The 19,575-nt window shown below is 51.8% G+C and overlaps 3 protein-coding genes and 1 non-coding gene across 4 annotated transcripts; 1 reads left to right on the top strand and 3 right to left on the bottom strand.

Moving 5' to 3' along the window:
* Nucleotides 1-2,619: 2,619 nt before the first annotated feature.
* Nucleotides 2,620-9,363, bottom strand: QC761_117760 (uncharacterized protein). The gene is made up of 4 exons (XM_062875065.1): nt 9,046-9,363; nt 6,203-8,984; nt 3,274-6,143; nt 2,620-2,848 (listed from the first exon to the last, which is right to left on the bottom strand). Exons 2-3 carry the CDS (start codon nt 7,293-7,295, stop codon nt 6,001-6,003), a joined length of 1,236 nt encoding a protein of 411 aa, XP_062738295.1. The 5' UTR covers nt 7,296-8,984; nt 9,046-9,363; the 3' UTR covers nt 2,620-2,848; nt 3,274-6,000.
* A 5,733-nt stretch (nt 9,364-15,096) lies between these two features.
* QC761_117755 (uncharacterized protein) lies at nt 15,097-15,598 on the bottom strand (the record flags this gene model as incomplete). The annotated part of the gene is made up of 2 exons (XM_062875064.1): nt 15,097-15,447; nt 15,506-15,598. 2 exons carry the CDS (start codon nt 15,596-15,598, stop codon nt 15,097-15,099), a joined length of 444 nt encoding a protein of 147 aa, XP_062738294.1.
* A 1,897-nt stretch (nt 15,599-17,495) lies between these two features.
* Nucleotides 17,496-17,736, top strand: QC761_117752 (uncharacterized protein; the record flags this gene model as incomplete). Its single annotated transcript, XM_062875063.1, has 2 exons — nt 17,496-17,604; nt 17,663-17,736. 2 exons carry the CDS (start codon nt 17,496-17,498, stop codon nt 17,734-17,736), a joined length of 183 nt encoding a protein of 60 aa, XP_062738293.1.
* A 768-nt stretch (nt 17,737-18,504) lies between these two features.
* QC761_0020160 lies at nt 18,505-18,606 on the bottom strand. The gene has a single exon. It is a non-coding gene; the product is annotated as a tRNA-Ile (tRNA).
* Nucleotides 18,607-19,575: the final 969 nt, after the last annotated feature.

Below are 19,575 nucleotides of genomic sequence, written 5' to 3'. Positions count from 1 at the left end.
ACGATGCAAAGATAAGATTGGATAGACAAGCCCTTGGCAATGTCAAGTCCCCTTCTCTCAAAGCTCTTTTGATGATTGTTTGGTAAATGACACCATGTTGCACTTCACCATCGCCTGGATGATGATCGGCTCTCACTTTCATGCTACCGAGACGAGGGCTACCGACGAGACTACCGCCTGCAGCCAGCGAGCAATGGCATAAAGGGGGCAGCCTCGAAGCTGACAACCGGACAAGGGGACCATCTTCTTCCCTTCCTCGACATCCGTCCATCTGTTGATCTGCTTCCCTTGTCTGCCCACCCAGTCCGGTTGGTTCAGCAACTGCTGTATAAAAATCCCAAACAGGAAGGTATCCCAAGCCCCAGTCCCGTCCACGTCCACAGCCTACGCAGTCGCGACAGAAAAAAAAAAAGGGGGGGGAAGGAAAGGGGCGGTCTGGATTTGTGTAAATGTACAGCAGTGCAATGCGTAGGTAGGTAGTGTAGTGTAGCCTCGCATCTCAGCCAGCCAGCCAGCGGCGTTAGGCGTTAGGTGTAGACACAGCAGACTGCTGAACGGGAACCATAATGAGGGGGTTGTATTCGGCCATTTGGGCTCAGGAGGGAAGGACGGGACAAGTTTGTTCGCCACTTCCTACCCTGAGGCGATGAGGCTGGATGAGGAACTACACTGTTTTTGTGAACACATGCGTGACACCGACCTCCATTAGGTAGATAACCACTCGACACCGCCCATCTGCCGCCCCAGAATGGAGCTGAGTTTGGTAAGGGGTGGTGGTGCCGGTGGTGTGCATGTTGTGTGTGAAAGGGGCATGACGAGAGACCGGGTGTGTTTGACGTTGGGTGTGGCCCATCGAATGAGAGGCGCAGACAACGAAAAGTGCGAATCTTGTACCTGTCTACTGTTCGGTTGTACAAGTCGTGGGTGAAAAAGGGAAACGGGGTAAGCGGACGGTGTAGAGTGTAGGTACCGAGGTACCTCTCGGACTCAGCAGTGTAGTCAGTTATCATCGTGGTAGCATCATGAAATGTAAACGCGGGAATCAGAACTGTCAACACGAGATAAATAATATCCGGTGTGCTAAAGTCCAGGAATAAAGTCATGTCGGTTCTGCACGATATGAAATTCAGGGTCTCTCATGCACAGATCCGCTGAGCTGACATTGATTGACAAGACGAAAGATGGGATTTTGAGCCAGCAGCTATGGCAATTTGAAAAACCGGTTCTCGAGGTGGCAGCGGAAAAGAGGCTGAAAATACACTGTGTAGACTGACGAGGGAGAAAAAAAAAAAATCACGACAGTGTCGTTAGCAAAGCCCAATCAATGTGCTCAGTTGGACGAATCCCCTTCCAGAACTCAGCCGTAAGGATAAGAGGCACAGTCGTGCCGTGGCAGCGTACCCGGGGAAATGCAACAAAATGGCACTCAGGCCTGTCCTTGCCGGGTGTTTAACAGCATGTGCGGTAAATTGCAATGATGCTGGCCTTGGTTCTGGTGAGATCACCAGCTGTTTCAGATTCTGCCTGGGTCACTCTGGGCGCTGCGCCTCGGTGGATCAGAAAGCAACGGTGTGATGGAACCGTGGTGTTTGTTGGGCTCTTTTGACGTAAAAAGACCATGTAGAAAAAAGTATGTGTTGCTGGCTTTTTTGGTGCTTTAGCCGTGAGCGGGCGCTGCAATGCGACTGCGTTCTTTTCGATAACTCTCCCGTGGATGTTGTTGCTGTGGTCAAGCATGCACAAACAACTTGGCGTGCAGAATCTCTCAGGCACAACGTTACCAGAAGCTGTTGCCGAGGTGAAAGGTGTCCCCATGGAGAGCATCCAAGTGTCATCTGAATTCTTCAAAACTCAAAGAGCCAAGGACCCTGGATGTGAACAGCGGGGCCGGCCAAACTCGCAGGGACATGGCCTCCGGATTGAGGGGGATACTGGGATACAGGCACACTAAGACTGTCTCTCCCTGCCAGCGAGGGAATTTTCGATTTGGAACTGTTCCCACGGGTCCATCAAACTCCAAGCGCATTTGCTTATCGAAAGCGGTAACAGTGGTTAAAGTCAAACAGTTGACAACGATAGGATGAACCGAACTGCCCGACATGACTCGAGAAAGCGTTTTGTGGAGGCTTTGTCATCCCTCAAAAACGGTGCAGTCCACCGTTGGTTAGTTGACAGCCCAAGTGGGGCCGCCCCCCATTAGTGGACCAAAAGTAAGCATTAATGACGTCATGATATACCGGCATTGAATCGACGTCAAGTCTTCCCTGTGCTTTTTGCCCAGTGCTGTTTGGGAGTGGTTTTTTTTGCTGTTTACAGTACTCTCGCGGCGTAAGATGGCGCCATCATGTCATGTTGGCCGAGGACCTTATTGCATCCAGGTTTTTTTATTTTTTTTTTATTTTTTTATTTTTTTTTATTTTATTTTTTTCTCTTTTCAGCTGCGAGGTCATGACGAAGAGGGTACATACTCTGGTTGGATGGGGAGGAACATGTTGGAGGTCGGCGAACACATCTGCCTCTCCACAGTGACGGGGACCCCCTCTTTTCCACGCAACTGCATTAGACTGCATTGAACTTGGTTGCTGGCTCGCCAGCACAAACAGACCGTCTTGTCCTGGTGGGCATGGGTAGGTGGTGTTATGCAATGTGATTCTGTGATTCCGGATCTGATAATGAGCCTAGTGAGCCTTCCTTCGTGTTGTCCAAAAGCTGAGGTAGCTGAAAAAAGGCTAACGGCACAGTGGAAGGCATCTGGTGCCTGTGCCGCTCGAGATCAAGCACTCATTGGACACGCCTCGGCAGCTTTTCCAGCTTTTGTTTTTTTTTGTGAACAAAATGGAGGAGGACCCTGAAGATCCGTCGTTGTTAGCGGGGCGGTTCTGATTGGCGGGGAATAATGCCGCGGGGAAAACTGTCGCCATCTTGCAGCCCACCATCAACATAGGTAGAAAGGCGGGCATAGCTCTTTGCTGCGTGCCCTTCGGCGAATAATGCTACTGGAAACCGAGTCGCAGCCTGAAGAGGCAATAGATCAATCAGAGATAATAGTCCAATGGCTCAGCTCATGAAAATGTGAGTGCGGAATCCTTCCCAAGCCTCAATTGGGTCGCCAGGGCCAAGCCTTGCACGCCGACGTCATTTGTGGGGCCACTCCACAAATTGACCACACACAAGCATCCATTCGACACCACGTTGTGACGTTTGACGATGATATCAACCACAGCTTTGCCAACACAACATTTTGGTCCAAGCAGGAAATCATGCTGTACCTACCTCTCTCATAATCCCTTTATTGATGTCAGTCTCCAGCCTCCTACAAAAGCTGAATGCGGAAAGAAGGCGCAGTTTTGACAGTAGCCGTTACCGTCCGGCCCTCTACGCCATCTGACACCAAAAGCCCACATCCCAATGTCTCACCCTGTGGTGCTTTCCTCCGAGTTCCAGGTTCCCATCTGCCCGACCTCGCCATGTGTCTGGGTCTCGTCTGTTTTTCTTTCCGTGTGTTCCCACTGCCGAAACAACGTTGATGGTTGTGGGGGCCGGGCGGCTTGAGGAACTACGCATTCGCAGGCAGGTCTTCCCGACTGCGTCATTTTGTCGAATAGGAACCCATCCTGTTCCCAGTTTTTCTTCTTATGCTTCATCATCTTGCAGCCCCATCGTGTCCCCCTTCATTGTCCTGGTTTGAATTTGTAGGTACATAGATGAGAAGAGCGATCAGGAGGTGTCCATTGTGGCTGTGAAGGGAAGGGACCCGGTTGGGAAAAGCGATGGCGAACGGTAGGGACTTGCAATATCATCACCATCAACAACCCCACCCTCCATCCCCGTTCCAGACATAGTATGCTAGATGAAGACCGTGTTCACATGTCCTCGGTGGTAGACGCGTAAGATGGTCTCCATCTATATGTTAGACGAGAGCTCGCGTAGAGGGTGTCATGTTCAGCTTTTCTTGGTTCTCTGGTGGTTATACCCCCGCTTTCTAGCCCCGGATCAGCACTGCTTCAGCAAATTCAAGCTTCCACTGGGCGATGGCCGTGTGATTGGAACTTACCATTGAGGGCAATGATCAGAGCCATCTCCTCAGCAGCCCTGGGCTTGGAGCCGAAGAGACTGATTTGCAGATTTGAAACATAGCGTAGCCCTCAAGGTTCCTCGACAAGGTTGGTTATCTTCTTCTTTGGTCAAGAGAGGAAAGTTGTCGCCGAAGTATCTTATTCGCCTCCTTTATGTTGTCCCACCCCCTTTTGAGGTGTTCGCCCCAAGGTAAGGCGTCAATATAGGGCTCCACGTCTTTGCCTTGTGGCCTTGTTGGGGTTCTTGGGCATCAGTCCCAGTTGGCGAAGGCTGTGGAAGGGCCGACCGGGTTGGCGCCACGCCGGGGGGAGGGCGATGATCTCCTTCCGGTTCCGGGCTTCCTTCTTCCCTCCGTGGTCCACCTTGCCGCCGTCTTGCCTTGAGGTGTCCCGAGGGGCGGGCGGTCTGGGATGACACGTGTATGTGCTGATGTCTGGTTGATTGTTCAGTGCGTGTCGTCGACGGGACAGAAAGGAGGTGTATGTACCAAGAAAACACCGCTTGTTGTTGGAAGGTGCGCAGGACAAGGCGGCGAGTAACTAATCTGAAGCGGTACAAGATAAAGTGGATCGTCGGTACTGCAGTGCGAACGTTTGTCGTGACGGCAGGCGTGATGACCAGGCAGCATGTCTCTTGTCGATCGCGCGCCCCAAGTCAACCAACCATGGTGGCTCCAAGGAAGACACTTGCTTCCCCATCCTGCTCGCGTACATCTATCTCTCTTTGGTGTGTCATTGGTGTGGAAACTTTGTTCGTGCGAGTGCACGCAGAGAACCATGCTGACATGCTTTTTGCATGGTTGCGTGTATCGGGTGCGGGGTGTCGCAGTCGTTCCGGGTCAGACAGAATCTGCGGTGCTTGTCGGGTAGGCTTGTCGATTGGGGAGACAATCGTCCTGAAACTGCGTCTAGATGAAGTGTGGGTAATGGGACTTGAGAAATGGTGCCGAGGGAATGATGATCCTGTCAATGGTTAATTGGAAGCATTTAAACTGAGTGCGGAGAATAAAGCTATTTTTTTCTTCAGGGCCATTGTGTTCGGGTTACGTTGGCAGATTAGGGACTATTGGAATAAGAACACATGGAATATGGGGTCGAAGCTTCGGGAGGATGAATGGCAAGGTTGGTTGATAGTTCATCGAATTTTTGTTGCCACGTCGTACAGCGAACTGGTTCGAGCGATGCAGGGTCTAGAGAGACCACGTGGTGTGCTAATAGTACATGATTATGTTTAGGTAGGTGTGTAGGTGTGTAATGTGTGAAATGTGCTCCCCTCTCCCCGCCTTTCCACAGACCGTCCACCCTAAATACAACAAGGCCAGGGAGAGGAGGAGTGATAGGGATGCCGCCCCTGCTCTGCTTTCGTTCCTCATCGCTAGAAAATATCTACCATGTCGTGCCAGGGTACATCTCGTGTATGTTGTGTCCCAAACTCTGGAGACCCAACCTCCGAAAACCCCCGCCGTCCGCTCCAAATCCGTTTTGTGACAATGAAAATCCGTATAGTGTGACACGCAAGCGACAGTACAGAAGGGGCAAATGCAGCTAGCTTGCTGCATGCCTTGAACAAAAAGAAAAAACACAACCCGTAACGCCGATGCCATGAGGGTATCGTCCAAGGGAGATATCTCCTGCCTCATTTCCTGTTGGAAGATGCCGCTCTTCGCTCTTTTGACCAATGACAGATTAAGAAAAAAAAGGATTAAAAGCGATAGATGTTGACTCGTCCGTAGATGAAGAAGTATGGCGTTCGATGTGGTGGATGTGATCCCCTGAATGCTCATATGTGTATGGTGTGGTATGTGTGTTGTGTGTAAGTGACGATAAATTACAAGGTTGTAGTTCTATTGTTGAATGATTGTGGCGAGGTCGTGATGGGCGGACATGATGAGAATAGGGGATCGGACAGTGAGGTGATTCATATTTATTCGTCTGATTGGTGATCCTCGGAACCAGTTTCTGATGGTGTCTGGGGCTCTCCTTGGTTCTTGTGAACCTTTCTATGCCGACGAAGATTGGAGACGACGGAGAAGTTGCGACCGCATCCTTCAACCTCACATTGGAATGCTGCGGGAAAAGCTGTTAGAGCGGATAGACAACTATGTGGAAAGAACGACAAGACTCACGCTTCTCTCCTGTGTGGCTGTACATGTGCGTTTGCAACGAACTTGGTCTCGTGAATCGCTTGTCACAGACCTTGCACTTGTGCTTCTTTTGTGTGCTGGAGGAGACCTTGGAGCTGAATGATCCCATCATCGACTGTGGCGCTGGTGGCTGGCTCGACATGAGACCCTGGGGCCTTGGGAGCGTGCGCCCGGACAGCGACTCGATGTCGGAACCAGTCGTCGAGTAGTCGCTTACCGACCCGTCCACAGAACCACCATAGTAAGGGCTGAAGCCGGTCGAGGACACGCTCGAGGTTGCTGAGTGGGTGGATGGGAACCCATAAGACTCGGTCGACCCTCGTTGCCGAGCACGAACATCGTAGATGTTGCGGGGTGTGTCCTGGCTGAGAGACATCATGCCATGGCTTGCCTCGAGGGCATCTTGAAAGCTTCTCCGGTCGTCCGGTTGAAGTCCCCTGAACTCATAGTCAGATTCTGAAGTATGCTGGTACTGGCCTTCTGGGCCGCCAGACGAGTGGAGGCTCATGAGGCTGGAAGCGACTGACTGCTGAGAGTACCTCCTGGAGCTGTCTTCAGGCGCGAGCGCAGCATATGTCCCCCTGATAGGCGCTGGCGCGTAGCCAAGCTGATCATAAGCTGTTGATGATGTGGCGTAGGATGCGGTGACAGGAGACGCCGATGTTGTGTACGCCGAGGTGTCGTAAGGGGCAGTCGATGTGGTTGGGTGTTGTAACCGGTTGATGCTGAGGAGATCTTGGGACATGGGCATCATATCATGTTGTCTGCTGTAGACATCTCCGGCTGATGACGCTGAGACGGGAAGGGGGGCATATGGCGCCATCGACGTGCTGCCGCTGGGCCTGTTGGAATGTTGGTGTTTTGAGAGGCCGTTGAGGTTGAGGTGAGGTAGGCTGGTGCCGTCCTGGCTGCTCACGTAGAGGCTCTGACTCCCACCCTGAGGTCCGGGGCCAGCAGGGGCCGACGTCGAAACCCAAGGGTTGGTGAAGTGCGGGTGGCTCGAGTAGGAAGACATGTGGTCGAAGTTTAAGGATCCGAAGCGGTGTTGGTTGTGTGTGTCTATGGTCATAGTCATGATGAGATGGGACGGCGTGTTGGTGTAAATAATCCCCTTTCCGAAGCGCTGTTGGAAGTGAGATGCTAGTGGTGCTGATCAGGTGTGTGATTCCTTTAAGCTGGGTCGGACTCGAGAAGAAGATCGGACCACGGGCAGTCGAGAAGGACGGATCAGCGTCCTTAAGTGTCTTTGAAGGTGTCTGGGTGTGTATGGGGTTGGGGGGAGGGGAGGGGGGGGGGTCTGAGTGTGACAAGAGATGAGCACAGATGGCATGCGCAAGCAAGCAGCCCTGCGCCTGCGAGGATGGAGTTCCCAGACTGCACGCTAAGCCAATCGCTTCACAAGTCGTCTGAACGTTATTGCCCTCTCTGGTCAGCGGGACAGGTGGAGACGCAGCAACAAGTGACGACTTTCCGGCAGAAGGGATCTGCACACGAAATATCCCTATGGTCCCCCAAGGGCCCTGCCAGGGCGGGTTCAATTGGGATGAAACGAGTGGGATGGATGCCGCAAGAGGGTCTCCTCTGAACGGCCGTGGTCCTGGTTAGGCGTGGGGAGCAGGTGCTTGGTTTGGATCTGGCAAAACGAGCACTTGGGCGGGCAGGATCAGCAGCCGGTGGTGGTGTTCGAAGCTGGTACCTGAGGGCGTGGGATAATGGGCAAAATCACGCCTGAGCTAGAAAGGCTAGGTGAGCCTGGGCTGCGAGACAGTCCAGAAGCGGGCCGTGACGGTGACGATCCGGTCTAATAACGGTCAAATTTTTGAAGGGTAGAATTGCGTGAAGATGTGGCGGCGGTGATGGCTGCACGATAATGCTTAATGCTCTTTCTCCAAGAGACCGTCTGTCAGTGCCGGCACCGGTCTTATAGAAGGGCAGGGTATGGGACAGAGGAGTCAAGACGAAAGAAGGGTATGCCAAGCACAAAACAAGCAACCCCTCCCACACTTATCCACAGGGGGAAAGCAATGAAGTCAATGGACAGGCCGGACGGCAGCTCGCTGTGCGTGTGTGGTGCAGCGGAGGGTGAGCCGGTGGAGGTTGCAAGGAATACGGAATCGAGGATGACCTGGCAGCAGGGGTTCAGAGGCAAAAAAGAATGGGACCGTCTCTGCCACGACTGGGACTGCGGTGAAACGGGGGACGGGGGTTGCCGGGGGACGGGGGGTGGAGAAATGTTGTCTCTCTTGCTCCCCTGCTGCTGGCGGGGACGCAAGATATTAGACTCCAGAATTGCTTCTTTCAAGGTGTCCGTCTGTCCCGGCTTGGTCAAGCAGGGCTGCTTTGTTGCCAGGAATGACTTTTGGCGGTGCGAGGAAGGCCACGATGAAAGGCTGCGAATGAGGCGGGAAGCGGCATGGCATCAATGGCTTTCAAGGTGAAGGATGACGTTCAGGTTTCGGGGACGGGTTCAGTCGGTGAACAGTTGGTTCAAGCTCACCGTTCAGCGAGCGGCCTGTTCAAGATGCAAAGTACAGCTGCTTTCAGGTACAGGTAGTGCTGCCCTGGCGTTCCGGCTAACAACGCCACCGATGTTTTCTGTGCTTTTTGTGGAGGACGACTTGCGATGGGGGGCCTTCGTTATGCAGGGACTGTGAAAAGCCCAATCCAAGTGTACTCCATTCTGACCTGCTAATTTGCTCGGTCAAATCGATTTCCTCTGCTCGCTAGTCACCTGTAAGCTACACTATTCGGATTCATACGCTCTCTGTTGACGCCCATATCAGCACACATCACAAACATTGGGCCAAACAGGTGACGGTAGGTACTCAGAGAGGGGCAAATCATGCTTTTGTTGTATGTATTGTGACGGGATGGGCTGTATGCCAGGGTGTGAATGAGGTGTGTGGCACCTTGCTTGACCAGGCACGGAGTTGGTGGGATCGAATTCTGCGGAATTGCATGCCAGCCAGCAAAGCACAATTGGGGGTTCCACCCACTCATCGCTGGCGCTGGACAGACTGTGTGTTAGCCAAAAGAGGCAATACCCGCAGATTCCGGGTTGTTCGCAGTTAACGAGCCAGACTAGGACTGTCCTGGCATTGCCTAGCCAACCCCACGCACTGTGGATTCAGGAACCAAACGTTTAATCAACATCGAGATCCTGCAGTAGTAGTAGCAGTAATAGTGGTGTAGAAAAAGCGAGGCACTGAGGGTATCGTGATTTAGGCCAGGTCGTAGCTGAGGTCGAGCGAGAAGATTTCAGCGCACCTCTTCAGCGGTATAACCGCAAACTCCCCCTCGTACCCCTCAAGTCGGTGACATTGAAGTGGAATTGATGACGCTGGGGAACCATTCCGCCATTTCAGTGGTGGTGTGGTGGTGTGGCGGCGGAAGGTGCGGAGCCGGCATGGATGTTAAAGTGGGGCACCAAACTGCCGCCGTCTTGTGCCTTTGCCTTTCTCTTTCATCGAAGGATCGCGGGTCATTTTTAGGCCCAGTGACGTCTCTTGTCCAACCCTCGCCTGTCTTTATGATCAATCTCTTCGGAATGGGTAATAGAAGATATCCAGACCCTGTGTTTCAGTGCTAAACACAGCGATTTTAGGGGTCGCTATCGCATCCTGGGGGGGCGTGACATCACTGAGCCCCGCCGTTTTCCAGTTGCTCAAGGGATGAGGCTCGCACTTGGTCAGAGGTTACATGCTTCTGCTTTGTATGACGCTGTTCACCTGACTGACGACAGTGCGGAGAAACGGTCCCAGAGACGGATGGCGTGTCCCTACACCACCCTAAACTCTACACGACACCGAGCGAGATACCTGGGCCACTACCCTGGTCCATTCGTTATCCTTAACCTCCTACCCTTTCCTCAACTGGGGTGCCGACCTTGATATCAAAGCCATTGTTCTTGACAAAACGGAACAAGTAAACAATAACAGCCAGGCAACATAGAGCATCTCATCGAATTCCGAGATCTCAACACTCCGCCTTTGACACAGCCAGGACTTCGTCACCAGCCACTGTCCACTGAACTCTTCCTAGAACTATCACCGCACCAGTCGACATGCTTGGCTCGCGGTTGTAGCGGTAGATGAGCTGTTGCTGTCCTCTTCTCTTTCCTTGCTTTGAGGATGATGGCTTCCACTCTCCGCCAGTTGGGCTGCGTTCCCGGCGACCATCTTAGGATACAACCCCACCACCAGCACTGGACATCGGCCACTCACCGCAAAGAGGACCGGGAATAAACACCCCCAAGCAAGAAGCCACCATCCATCACTGCTCCTACTAAGCGGGGTTAGCAGGGGGTGGTAAAGCTCAACAGGCTACTCTTTCTCTTCTCCCCTGCAAGTCAGCGGCAGCCACAGCCAATGGCGGCACATCGGATGGGGCTTGAAGCCTTCATGCTCCCCATGAACAGTCAGCGGGCCCTAATCCCCTCACACCCATTCTGACACCGCAAGTTGGGCATCGGGAGAGAGGTTCGGGATGGCGAAATCGAGAGTCTGGAGAGACGGTCAGCTGCTGTAGGTTTCAGCCTTGGGGAGTGGCATTTTCCTCTAACCACAGCGCGACAATTCTACCGGAGGCTGCAGAAGGTTTTGACGGGACGCGGCTGGATATATTACAATCCTACTTGAGATGACCTTCAGCCTCTTCTGTCCGCCGACCTCTACCTATCCACATAGCGAACAGTATGGACCAGCTGAGCTGGCCCGATGCAACACCGGCTGGGTTTGCATCTCAAAAATTTGTGCGTGTGCTGCTCTTTGCCATTCTGGGCTGCCCGGAGCCTCTGTCGAGTGCTTTGGTTGGTCCACCCGCACAGAACCATGGTTTATGCCAGGCTCGAGAGACACCACGCACCTGTTGGATCTATCAACCCAACCACAGCAGCAGCAAGGTTCATTTTGATCAGAAAAACTCATTGTCCTAACCAGTCTCTTGGCGTCGATCGACTCAAGTGGCTTGCATAAAAGGATTGGCAGGCCTCTGTACCTTTATCGCTCGAGAAAGTTGGTTCCCCCACGATACCACGATACCGTTCTCCTAACCGAGGGTTATGGACTAAACATGCAGCTCTGAGTTACCCACGAGTTGGCCCTGCCGTTTCCATCAAGCATTTGTGCTGTTTCTGGTACAGTTGAGACGATCATATTCGCTTCCAGGTGCTCACATATGAACATTCAACTTACCCTGTACATGTAAAGTGAGCGATCGCTTAAACTAAACCGTTCTGGGCCACACGAAACACAACTTCCCCGGAAACCCCTGTTGTATAAGTGGTTAGGTCGGCGATGTCAAGTATGAAAGTTGTGCTGGTAAGAACATCAAATTTCTGGTTGACAGTTGCGTCAAATTAGCAGGCTGCAGACGGAGATGTCTCGGAGCTTTCCAGGACGACTCAACCCAATAATGCGAGAACAAGACGCTCACATGACTTTGCAAAAGCCTACACTGAAGAGTCGAAGTCTGTTCGGCTTCACACATGGCGGATGATAGTCAGGAACCCAGATGCGGATCAGGAACGAAAGGTCGCCACAATATGCAACGGTTTTGATCGTCGGTTGAACGGTACATCAAGATGCACACCCAGCCTCTACATCGACAGTGTTTCCCTTCGCTGAAGATCATCGCCATCACGTGGCATGGCTAGCATCTCTTTGCAGCCCAGCTTCCCTGGCGTCTGAGATTACCTATGCCTGGGTACGAGAGATGACAAGGTTGCAGTTGTCATCAAGAGCCGACAACGGGAGGGAGACCCGAGTCGTGGTTGACTTGACTTGACTTGTTGTTTGACGCTGACGAGGGTGCCGTCGGGGACAAGAGGGTCACATTCGGGGACTTCGACTCCACGATTTTAGCTATTCTCCCCGCGGAGAAGGGAGAAACGCACAACGGTGCAAGCAGGGTGAAAAGGTCCGCATACGAGAAACTCATAAAAATGAGTGCCGAAACAAAATTGGCAGGAGCTTGCGTGGAGGTTTGGGAGAGCAAGTGACTTCTGGCGGGAAGACACACGGACCAGGATCTACAAGCAAGGGGCCGTTACAGATTCGACAGGGGCTTCCTCAAAACGGACACCAGCTACCACACCCGTAGATAAACCCGACTCGGATGCTGAACCGCAGCCCAAGGGTGGTGGCCGGCACTGACAGCCTCGCCGTCGAGAGTGCAGCTGGCTGAGTGAAATTACAGCGAGGAAGAGCCGTCTGGCACACAAATAAACAAAGCATCACGAGGTTCGGTGTGCTTGTTCCAGTCTTGGCATCCTCCTTCACTCCAATGAAACTCGAAGCCACACAGCACAACTACCGCTATTCAAAGCCATTATCTCCACCGTGAGCTGGACCCGCTAGTCCAGGTCTGTACACCGGAGCTTTTTCAGATGGCGCACAATGATCCGCCGCCGTTGAAGCCCGAGCGAGACATGGGGAAATCATCGATGGTGGGATGCGATACAACGCGAACAAAAATTATGGCATTTATGCTTTACGGCTTCAAGGTTTCAATCTTTTGAGGCCATGCTGTCAAGCAACACACACACAGGATCGACAAAATCTTTATCGTGCTGTTGCTGACCTGCCCCTCGTCGACACCACTTCGACAACTTGGGCCTTTAGTTAACCTTGGCGGTGCCGCTTTGATGATTATTCCCCCATCATGTACTCCGTATAACGGCGCTCTGGAACGGGCCGCGGCCATCAATTGCGCTTGCGGGGTTGCACAAGCACTCACCCGTGATGATTTAGACGCTTGATGGGTGGATATTTATCGAGGCCGTAATACGGGGCGGAGGGCATTTGTTGAGGTTAGGTAAAAGGACAGCGGAGGACAGGCGCGGCTCCGAACCGCGCTCGGCTTGACACTTCGGGTATGTTCAACAGTGTCTTTGGCAACTGGACGGACGGCACCTCCGGCTAACTCCGCCAACGGGATCTCGCAAGGGCTTCTTGGCATCTTGAAGTGGTCGCCGTTCATCCAGCCTCTTGCCGAACGCCTCCAAAACGCCATCCTGCATCAAGCCGCCCCAAATCGGCCCTTCGACGTCAATACAGACATCTGTTCAACAAAGCCAAGCCAGCCTTGACGTCGGTGCACGCGTCGAGGACGTCAAGATATCCAAGATATCGATTTGGGCAATCTTGGAAGAACCTTCGGGTTTCCCTAAATGGACGAATCGTGGGACTTGGGATTTGATGCGCCCCTTTGGCCCCCCTGAAGGAGAGAAAAGTCACCTTTCCTTTTTCAACCACCACCACCACCAGCCAAGACCCGGCACTGGGTGCGACGCCAGAAAATGCCGTCGCATCGTGATCGACACGCCCCGCGCATCTGTCAAGATCTGTCGTGCAGCAAGATGGCTCTTGATGGATCTGGCGCACATCATCTCAGTTCCCAAACAGACTCTCATTTCCCATCAACGCTACATTTGCTGCCGGCGTCACCGTAATGGAACTTCGTTTCGTACTCTTCTTTCTTTTTATTCTGCGTTTTATCTCCGCTATTCGCACTTGTGTCCTTTTCCCCATTTCCTTGGGCGAAGCAAAAAGGGAAAAAAATAACACCCCCTTTTATTGTGCATGGGGCTGGATGCGCGGAGTGTTCCGCGGTACTGGATGCAGGGCTAATGTTTGGTTCTGAACCTCAACCAAAGAAAGAGCTTCCTTTGAGACATTCTTGTCGAAAAAGTCACGAACCGGGCCGAGTTGAGAAACAGAAAAAGAAAGTCAAGGCTGCAGCAGGGCGTCCGAGGCTTGGACGGTTTCTTTTTCTCTCAACCATCTCTCGGTATCTTACCTTTTCCACGAATCGATCTTGCGGCAGGCAAGAACCGCACACAGGAGAACAGCCATCTGTTTGGCTGGGCGTCGTCCGTCTACAATGTTTACTTTGGCCCCTGTTTTGGGCTTCCTCCAGGCGACCAGACGCCACCACTGCAGGCCCCTAGTCTTGATATCTCGAGCCCTACATTATGAAATGGGACCTCAATTTTATTTTCTTGTTTCAGCGTTTATTCCCGGAAAATAAGCTGCGAATTGTACATTTCGAAACGACGTTGGGGATGCTTGCATTCTGTGGGGGTGGAGACATGGCAGTTGTGAAGGAGGTCAGCCGGGACTGCCGTATCGCCAGGCGGCGGTCGCGGGCGGCAATCGTCTAAGTTGTGTGGACAGGGGCCCTGACACCTCCTTCTGGCAAGTGATCAACAACGCCTCACAGCACGACCGCCCCGGCCATCTCTTTCCAACCCCAGATGCTCGGAAGATGGCAGCAATGATGAGCATCACCGGCCGCTTGGCAAGAGCCACAAATTACCGAGACTTTTGAGAGCCGCATGGGCAAGTTCGTGAATAGCGGCTTCTCCCGTTTTCATACCGAGAGCTTCTTTGGTTGGCGATGAAGAGTTGACAGCAAGGTAAAGGCGCTATCCACGACAGTTCAAAAGACAAGGCAAAGCTGGCTAAGTGGGTCAATAGCACAATAAACTGCGACAATCATAACTGTATTCGCCTTTTCGCCTTGGCCAAGTGATTGTAGACCGCCCGACGACGACAGCATTCCAACTGTCGGGTGACCTGACCAGTGGCTCCAAAAGATTTCGTCAATGATCTTGCACATCATTATCCACTCAGGGTCTCTTTGCATAGCTCAACATGCCAGCCATTTCTCTGACGGTGGAGGAGTGTTGCGTTGTTGTCTTGCGTAGCTAAACCTGCCCGCCGGGTCCCGCGCAGGAATACAGCATGGCATGTACACACTACATGCCAGTCAGCTCACTCGCTACCTACTCGCGTGCACGACATCGACCATCAACCTCTCTCCACCACATCATTCCGGCTGGTCGGCGTCCTCGCCAGGACGAGAGAGGAAGGTGGTTAAAGGAAGATGCCGCCGGGACACCTCCGGAAACCAATCAACCACGCCTTTCGGGGTCCATCGCCTACTAATATTTCATCACCATGGCTGGGCTTGCTGGACGGGTGGGCAGAGCAGCAACTTGCGGTGAACCGGATCATGCTGCTTTGTGGAACTGTCGACGGCGGGGATGAGATGGGATGGGATGTGATGAATGGTCGCGATGGAGGTGGGATGCCATCCGACCTCCTCACCATTCCTCCCTCTCCTCGCTCGGGCGCGGGGAGCGGGCGAGAAACGTACGACTCTGAGACTTTCGGCCGGTCACACGTCTTGCCTGCATGCAAGTATGCTTTCGTTATCACAGCGTGCTGACACCAAAGTCAGTTTCTTTCGTATTCCGCGGTTGTGAGGATGGTGATGATACCCCTGGGCGGTGATGGTGGAGGATGTCGGGAGGAAGCTTACTGCTCCCTCGTCAGCAGTATGGCCCGCTCGCAGCGGCCGTACTCTCGCTGGCATGGCCAGAGGCACTGAACCAAGCAGCCTGCTGGCATGACCCTTCCCTGCCTCTTTTCGGGGTGCCCTTCACACCAGATAGACCTTACATGCCACCATTCCCTTGCCCAGCCCATCCAACCCGTCGTCCCCCAACGAGCCAGCCAGTAGCACACCAGGTCACAGTACATGAAGCATCTTTCCTTTCTCACTGACTCTCCCCGTCCAACCAACGATAACACCAACTGCCGTGTGACTGTTGTGTCGTCTTCGTCTTGGCCTGCCCCCCCACTCCCCTTCCGTAGACACCCTACCCACGCACAGCAGCAGGAATATGCAGCCCTTCGTGCTCGGCAAGAGTCAGTCCACCATCACCAGCCCCGACCTCCCCCCCCCCCCCCCCCCCCTTTTTAGGCTGTGCCTGCTGTGCCTGGTATCCTTCCGTTATGCCAGTTACTCCCAAGCTTGCATACCATAGCCCCCCCCCTCCCCATCTCACACATCCCAGCAAGGAGGACCATAATAACCTCAACGGCCTAATAACGGTTATTGTCTTGGATCTAATGTAGAGTGGGTGTGGGTTGACAAATTAGTTCTGAGTTGAGCGAGCTCCAAATGTGAACCCCTACAGCATCATACATCCCCTGACTCGGATCGAGGGGGGAGGGGGGAGTGTAAGAGAAATTACTTCCTGCTGCTGTGCACACACACACACACACACACACACACACCCCCCCTTTTTTGTTTTTTTTTTTTTTTTTTCTAGATGGTTTTGCCGGAATCTGGGAAAAAGGGGAAAGGGGAACGGGGAACTGGGAGGTGAAAAACTGGGAAACAGCAACTGGGGTCAATGAAGAAAGACTTGGACTTGGAAAAGGGTCGTATCCACACCATCGTCATCATAATTATCGTCAGTGATTATGCTCCAACCCTCAAGCAACCAAGATAGTAAAAGTAGGTAATGTGTTGAAGTGGGGAGGAAGATCACCAAATTCAAGAGCAAAGAATGAGCAAGACCAAGCCTCTACCTCTTAATGTGAGGCTTAGCTCCAGGATTAGTTTGAGACATCGAGGCATGTCACGACATCCAGACGGAAACAAGGCAGGACTGGCGTGGTGGCGAAGAGGATGATTGCGCGGTGATGATGTGTGTGTTGTGTGACAAGGACGAAATCCGGAGTTTTCTTTGCCTGCTCGAAGGTGTGTCTACCTGCCTTTCCTGGGGTTGGGGTGTTTCTTTTGGGAACGAAAATCTTGCGCAGGGCTTGAATGGGGTGGGTTAGTGTGGGATGGTGTCTGCACAGCTTACTTCGTCTTGTCTGAGGTGGGAAAATGGTGATGGTGAAAGGTTGGTTACCTATGGGGGCAGTAAAAGATTAGGTAACATCTTTTTGGATACCAGCTGCTATTTACAGAGGACCGCAACTTACCAAACACCTTGATACCTGGGAATAGAGTAGGTATCTGTCGGCAGCAATCTGTATTGGAAGCAGAGCATGAAAGGTGAACAGGCGGTGTTGATTTGAGATTGCCTCACTAAACTTCCATCTACCAGTAAAAGACCGGACCAATTGGGTGTGACCCTCTTGTACCAACGACTGGACAAACATCCAATCGACAATACCTTTTTTGTTGGTCTAGACCTGCTTCTACTGAGTCCCCTTTGCCTGACTCTTTTTGCCTGACCTCTTCTGGTTGGAACCAGTCTAGATTGATCCTTATTGATTGATAGCTTACTTCAGTTGAACAGGCCCCTTCTTAACAGACCTCTTTTTTTTGGGAGGACCCCTTTTCACACGACCCCTTCTGGCGGGACCTCTTTGGACTGACCTCTTTGTGGGAAACCAGTTTTAACAGAACCCCTTTGCGATTTTCATCCACGCCTAATAAAGAAAATGACAGAAGGACCTCTCCTCACTCCATGATGGCTCTTGCCTCCTGTTACAGTGGCTCCTGCCTTCTTGTCACGATAGCTCTTGCCTTCTGTCTCAATAGTCCTTTCCCCAAGTGCCCAGATAGACTTCGAACTGGCAGGAGCAATCATTTCTGCCCCAGTTGCCTGGTCACTGACAGATGCCCACCTCACAGCATCGCATCCCGCCAGCGATTCTCTTCATATACAGTATCTTTCTGATGTATCATGTAAAGAGAGAGCAGAGTGAAGAGTAACTCAAATAACTCCACCTCTCCCAGATACTCAACACTAGATTTTGCCATGTTAGGTCAACGATAGAGGAGAGTAAAAGTACCTGAGAGGTAATATGAGCTGCAAAGTAGAATCTCTCCCCCCTTGAATCTGCTTTTTTAGGATAATAGAAACTGAGTTCACGCGTATCATGATGTCTATTTGCTCTCGGGAAGAGAGGCGGTAAACCTGTTCTCTTTAATAGATTTACACAAGTGTCCATCAGCACATTCACAAATTACCACATTCTCACATTACCACTTTAACCCACCATCCTGGATAGAGCTACCCAAGATACAATTATTGCTCCATGCTTAAATCAAGACATCAGGTTCTGTGTGAGCATGATGGGAGAATCCCAGCATTTTCCACCAAGTTCAACCTCCCCCAATGGCAACTCCACAACTCGGCAAACAAAGTCAGCCATCTCTCGATAAAAGCCTACCTAGCCATTGCCTTCAAAGACTGTATTGAAATATTTCACCCATCCTCAACACCTTGTTGGACTGCAGTTTGCCCCGTCACAATTACCCGATTCAAGACCAGCACTAGAAACTGAACCAACTGAGCAAGACAACAGAGCAAAGCTCTTGGAGCAGCTAACAATGCATACATCAAGCCCCTTCCTCAATGTAATCTCTCACAACTGCCAGCTACCTTACCCAACACATCAAGGGAACCCCTAAACATCATCACTCAAAAAAGCCAACACCACCCCACATTCATTACCAAAAGAGAGTGGAATTGCCCAATAACAGGATTGAACTGTTGACCTTCGCATAGACTTGATATTGACTCTGAGAGAGCAATATTAGTACGACGCTCTAACCAGCTGAGCTAATCGGGCTTTGTGGGTGTTGTTGATGTGGAGTTTGGTGAGTGATTTTGTGTTTCATGACTCGGTCAGCGACCAACCTTCTTTCAGGGCTGAAAACCATTTTTGTGATACATTTCAATGAAAAGAACAAGCTGTCCAGAATTGCCTAACACTTGAGTCATGGCACAAGGTGGAAACGATGGAACCGATGCTGTGTAGGTCGATTGAGGTGGTGACGTGCGCGACAAAGACTTGACCAAATGGTAGACATCGGCGAGATCCCGAGTAAATACTGAAATGCACACACAAGACCACAAGCACTGATCAAAGGCATCAAGCAGGTAAGATACACCATCTTCTATTCTCTCCTACTCCTCCCAGAGCTAACCCCTCTCACCTCCACACACCCAAAAAAGCTATCTACAAAGCCCCAAATAATATAATAACACATAAGTTCTCCCCCTCCCTTTCCCCTCAAAATTTGTCCTGTCCCTCCTATCTCTCTCCCACCTCCCCTTTTCATCTCACTCCTTTTCTTGGCGTCGGGAAAATGGTACAGAGAGGGTAGGGTATGTGGGTAGTATAGTTACAAGGTTAAACATTAAGAATCGAAAGAAAAAAGCCGTTGCTAACCCTTCATCCACCCTCCCCGTCGACTCACAGCTATCGTCAAGACATTTGCTTCGTCAAGAGAAAGGCGGTAAAGTACTGTAAGATGTAAAGAATCGAAAGTCAAAAACAAATCTGGACGTAAACGCCAAATGATGGGTAAGAAACGAAATAAAAGCCCACTTTGCTCTGCCCCCCTCCTACCATTATCTTCCCCCTTCTCCTCCTTCCCATGATGGTGTACCCCCTCTCATAGACGGCCTTGGTATGATGTGATGCTCATCAATACGAAAATTCCAAACGCCAAATGCTGAAACCCCGTCTTTAAAACAAAAAGAAAATAAAAAAGAAACCAGTGGTATCAGGACCCTTTGTATTGCACCCCTTTTT

Source organism: Podospora bellae-mahoneyi, assembly GCF_035222275.1.
Source record: "Podospora bellae-mahoneyi strain CBS 112042 chromosome 1 map unlocalized CBS112042p_1, whole genome shotgun sequence".
NCBI lineage: Eukaryota > Fungi > Ascomycota > Sordariomycetes > Sordariales > Podosporaceae > Podospora > Podospora bellae-mahoneyi.
Note: the sequence above shows the minus strand (reverse complement) of the source record. Positions and strands in the feature narration are given on the sequence as shown.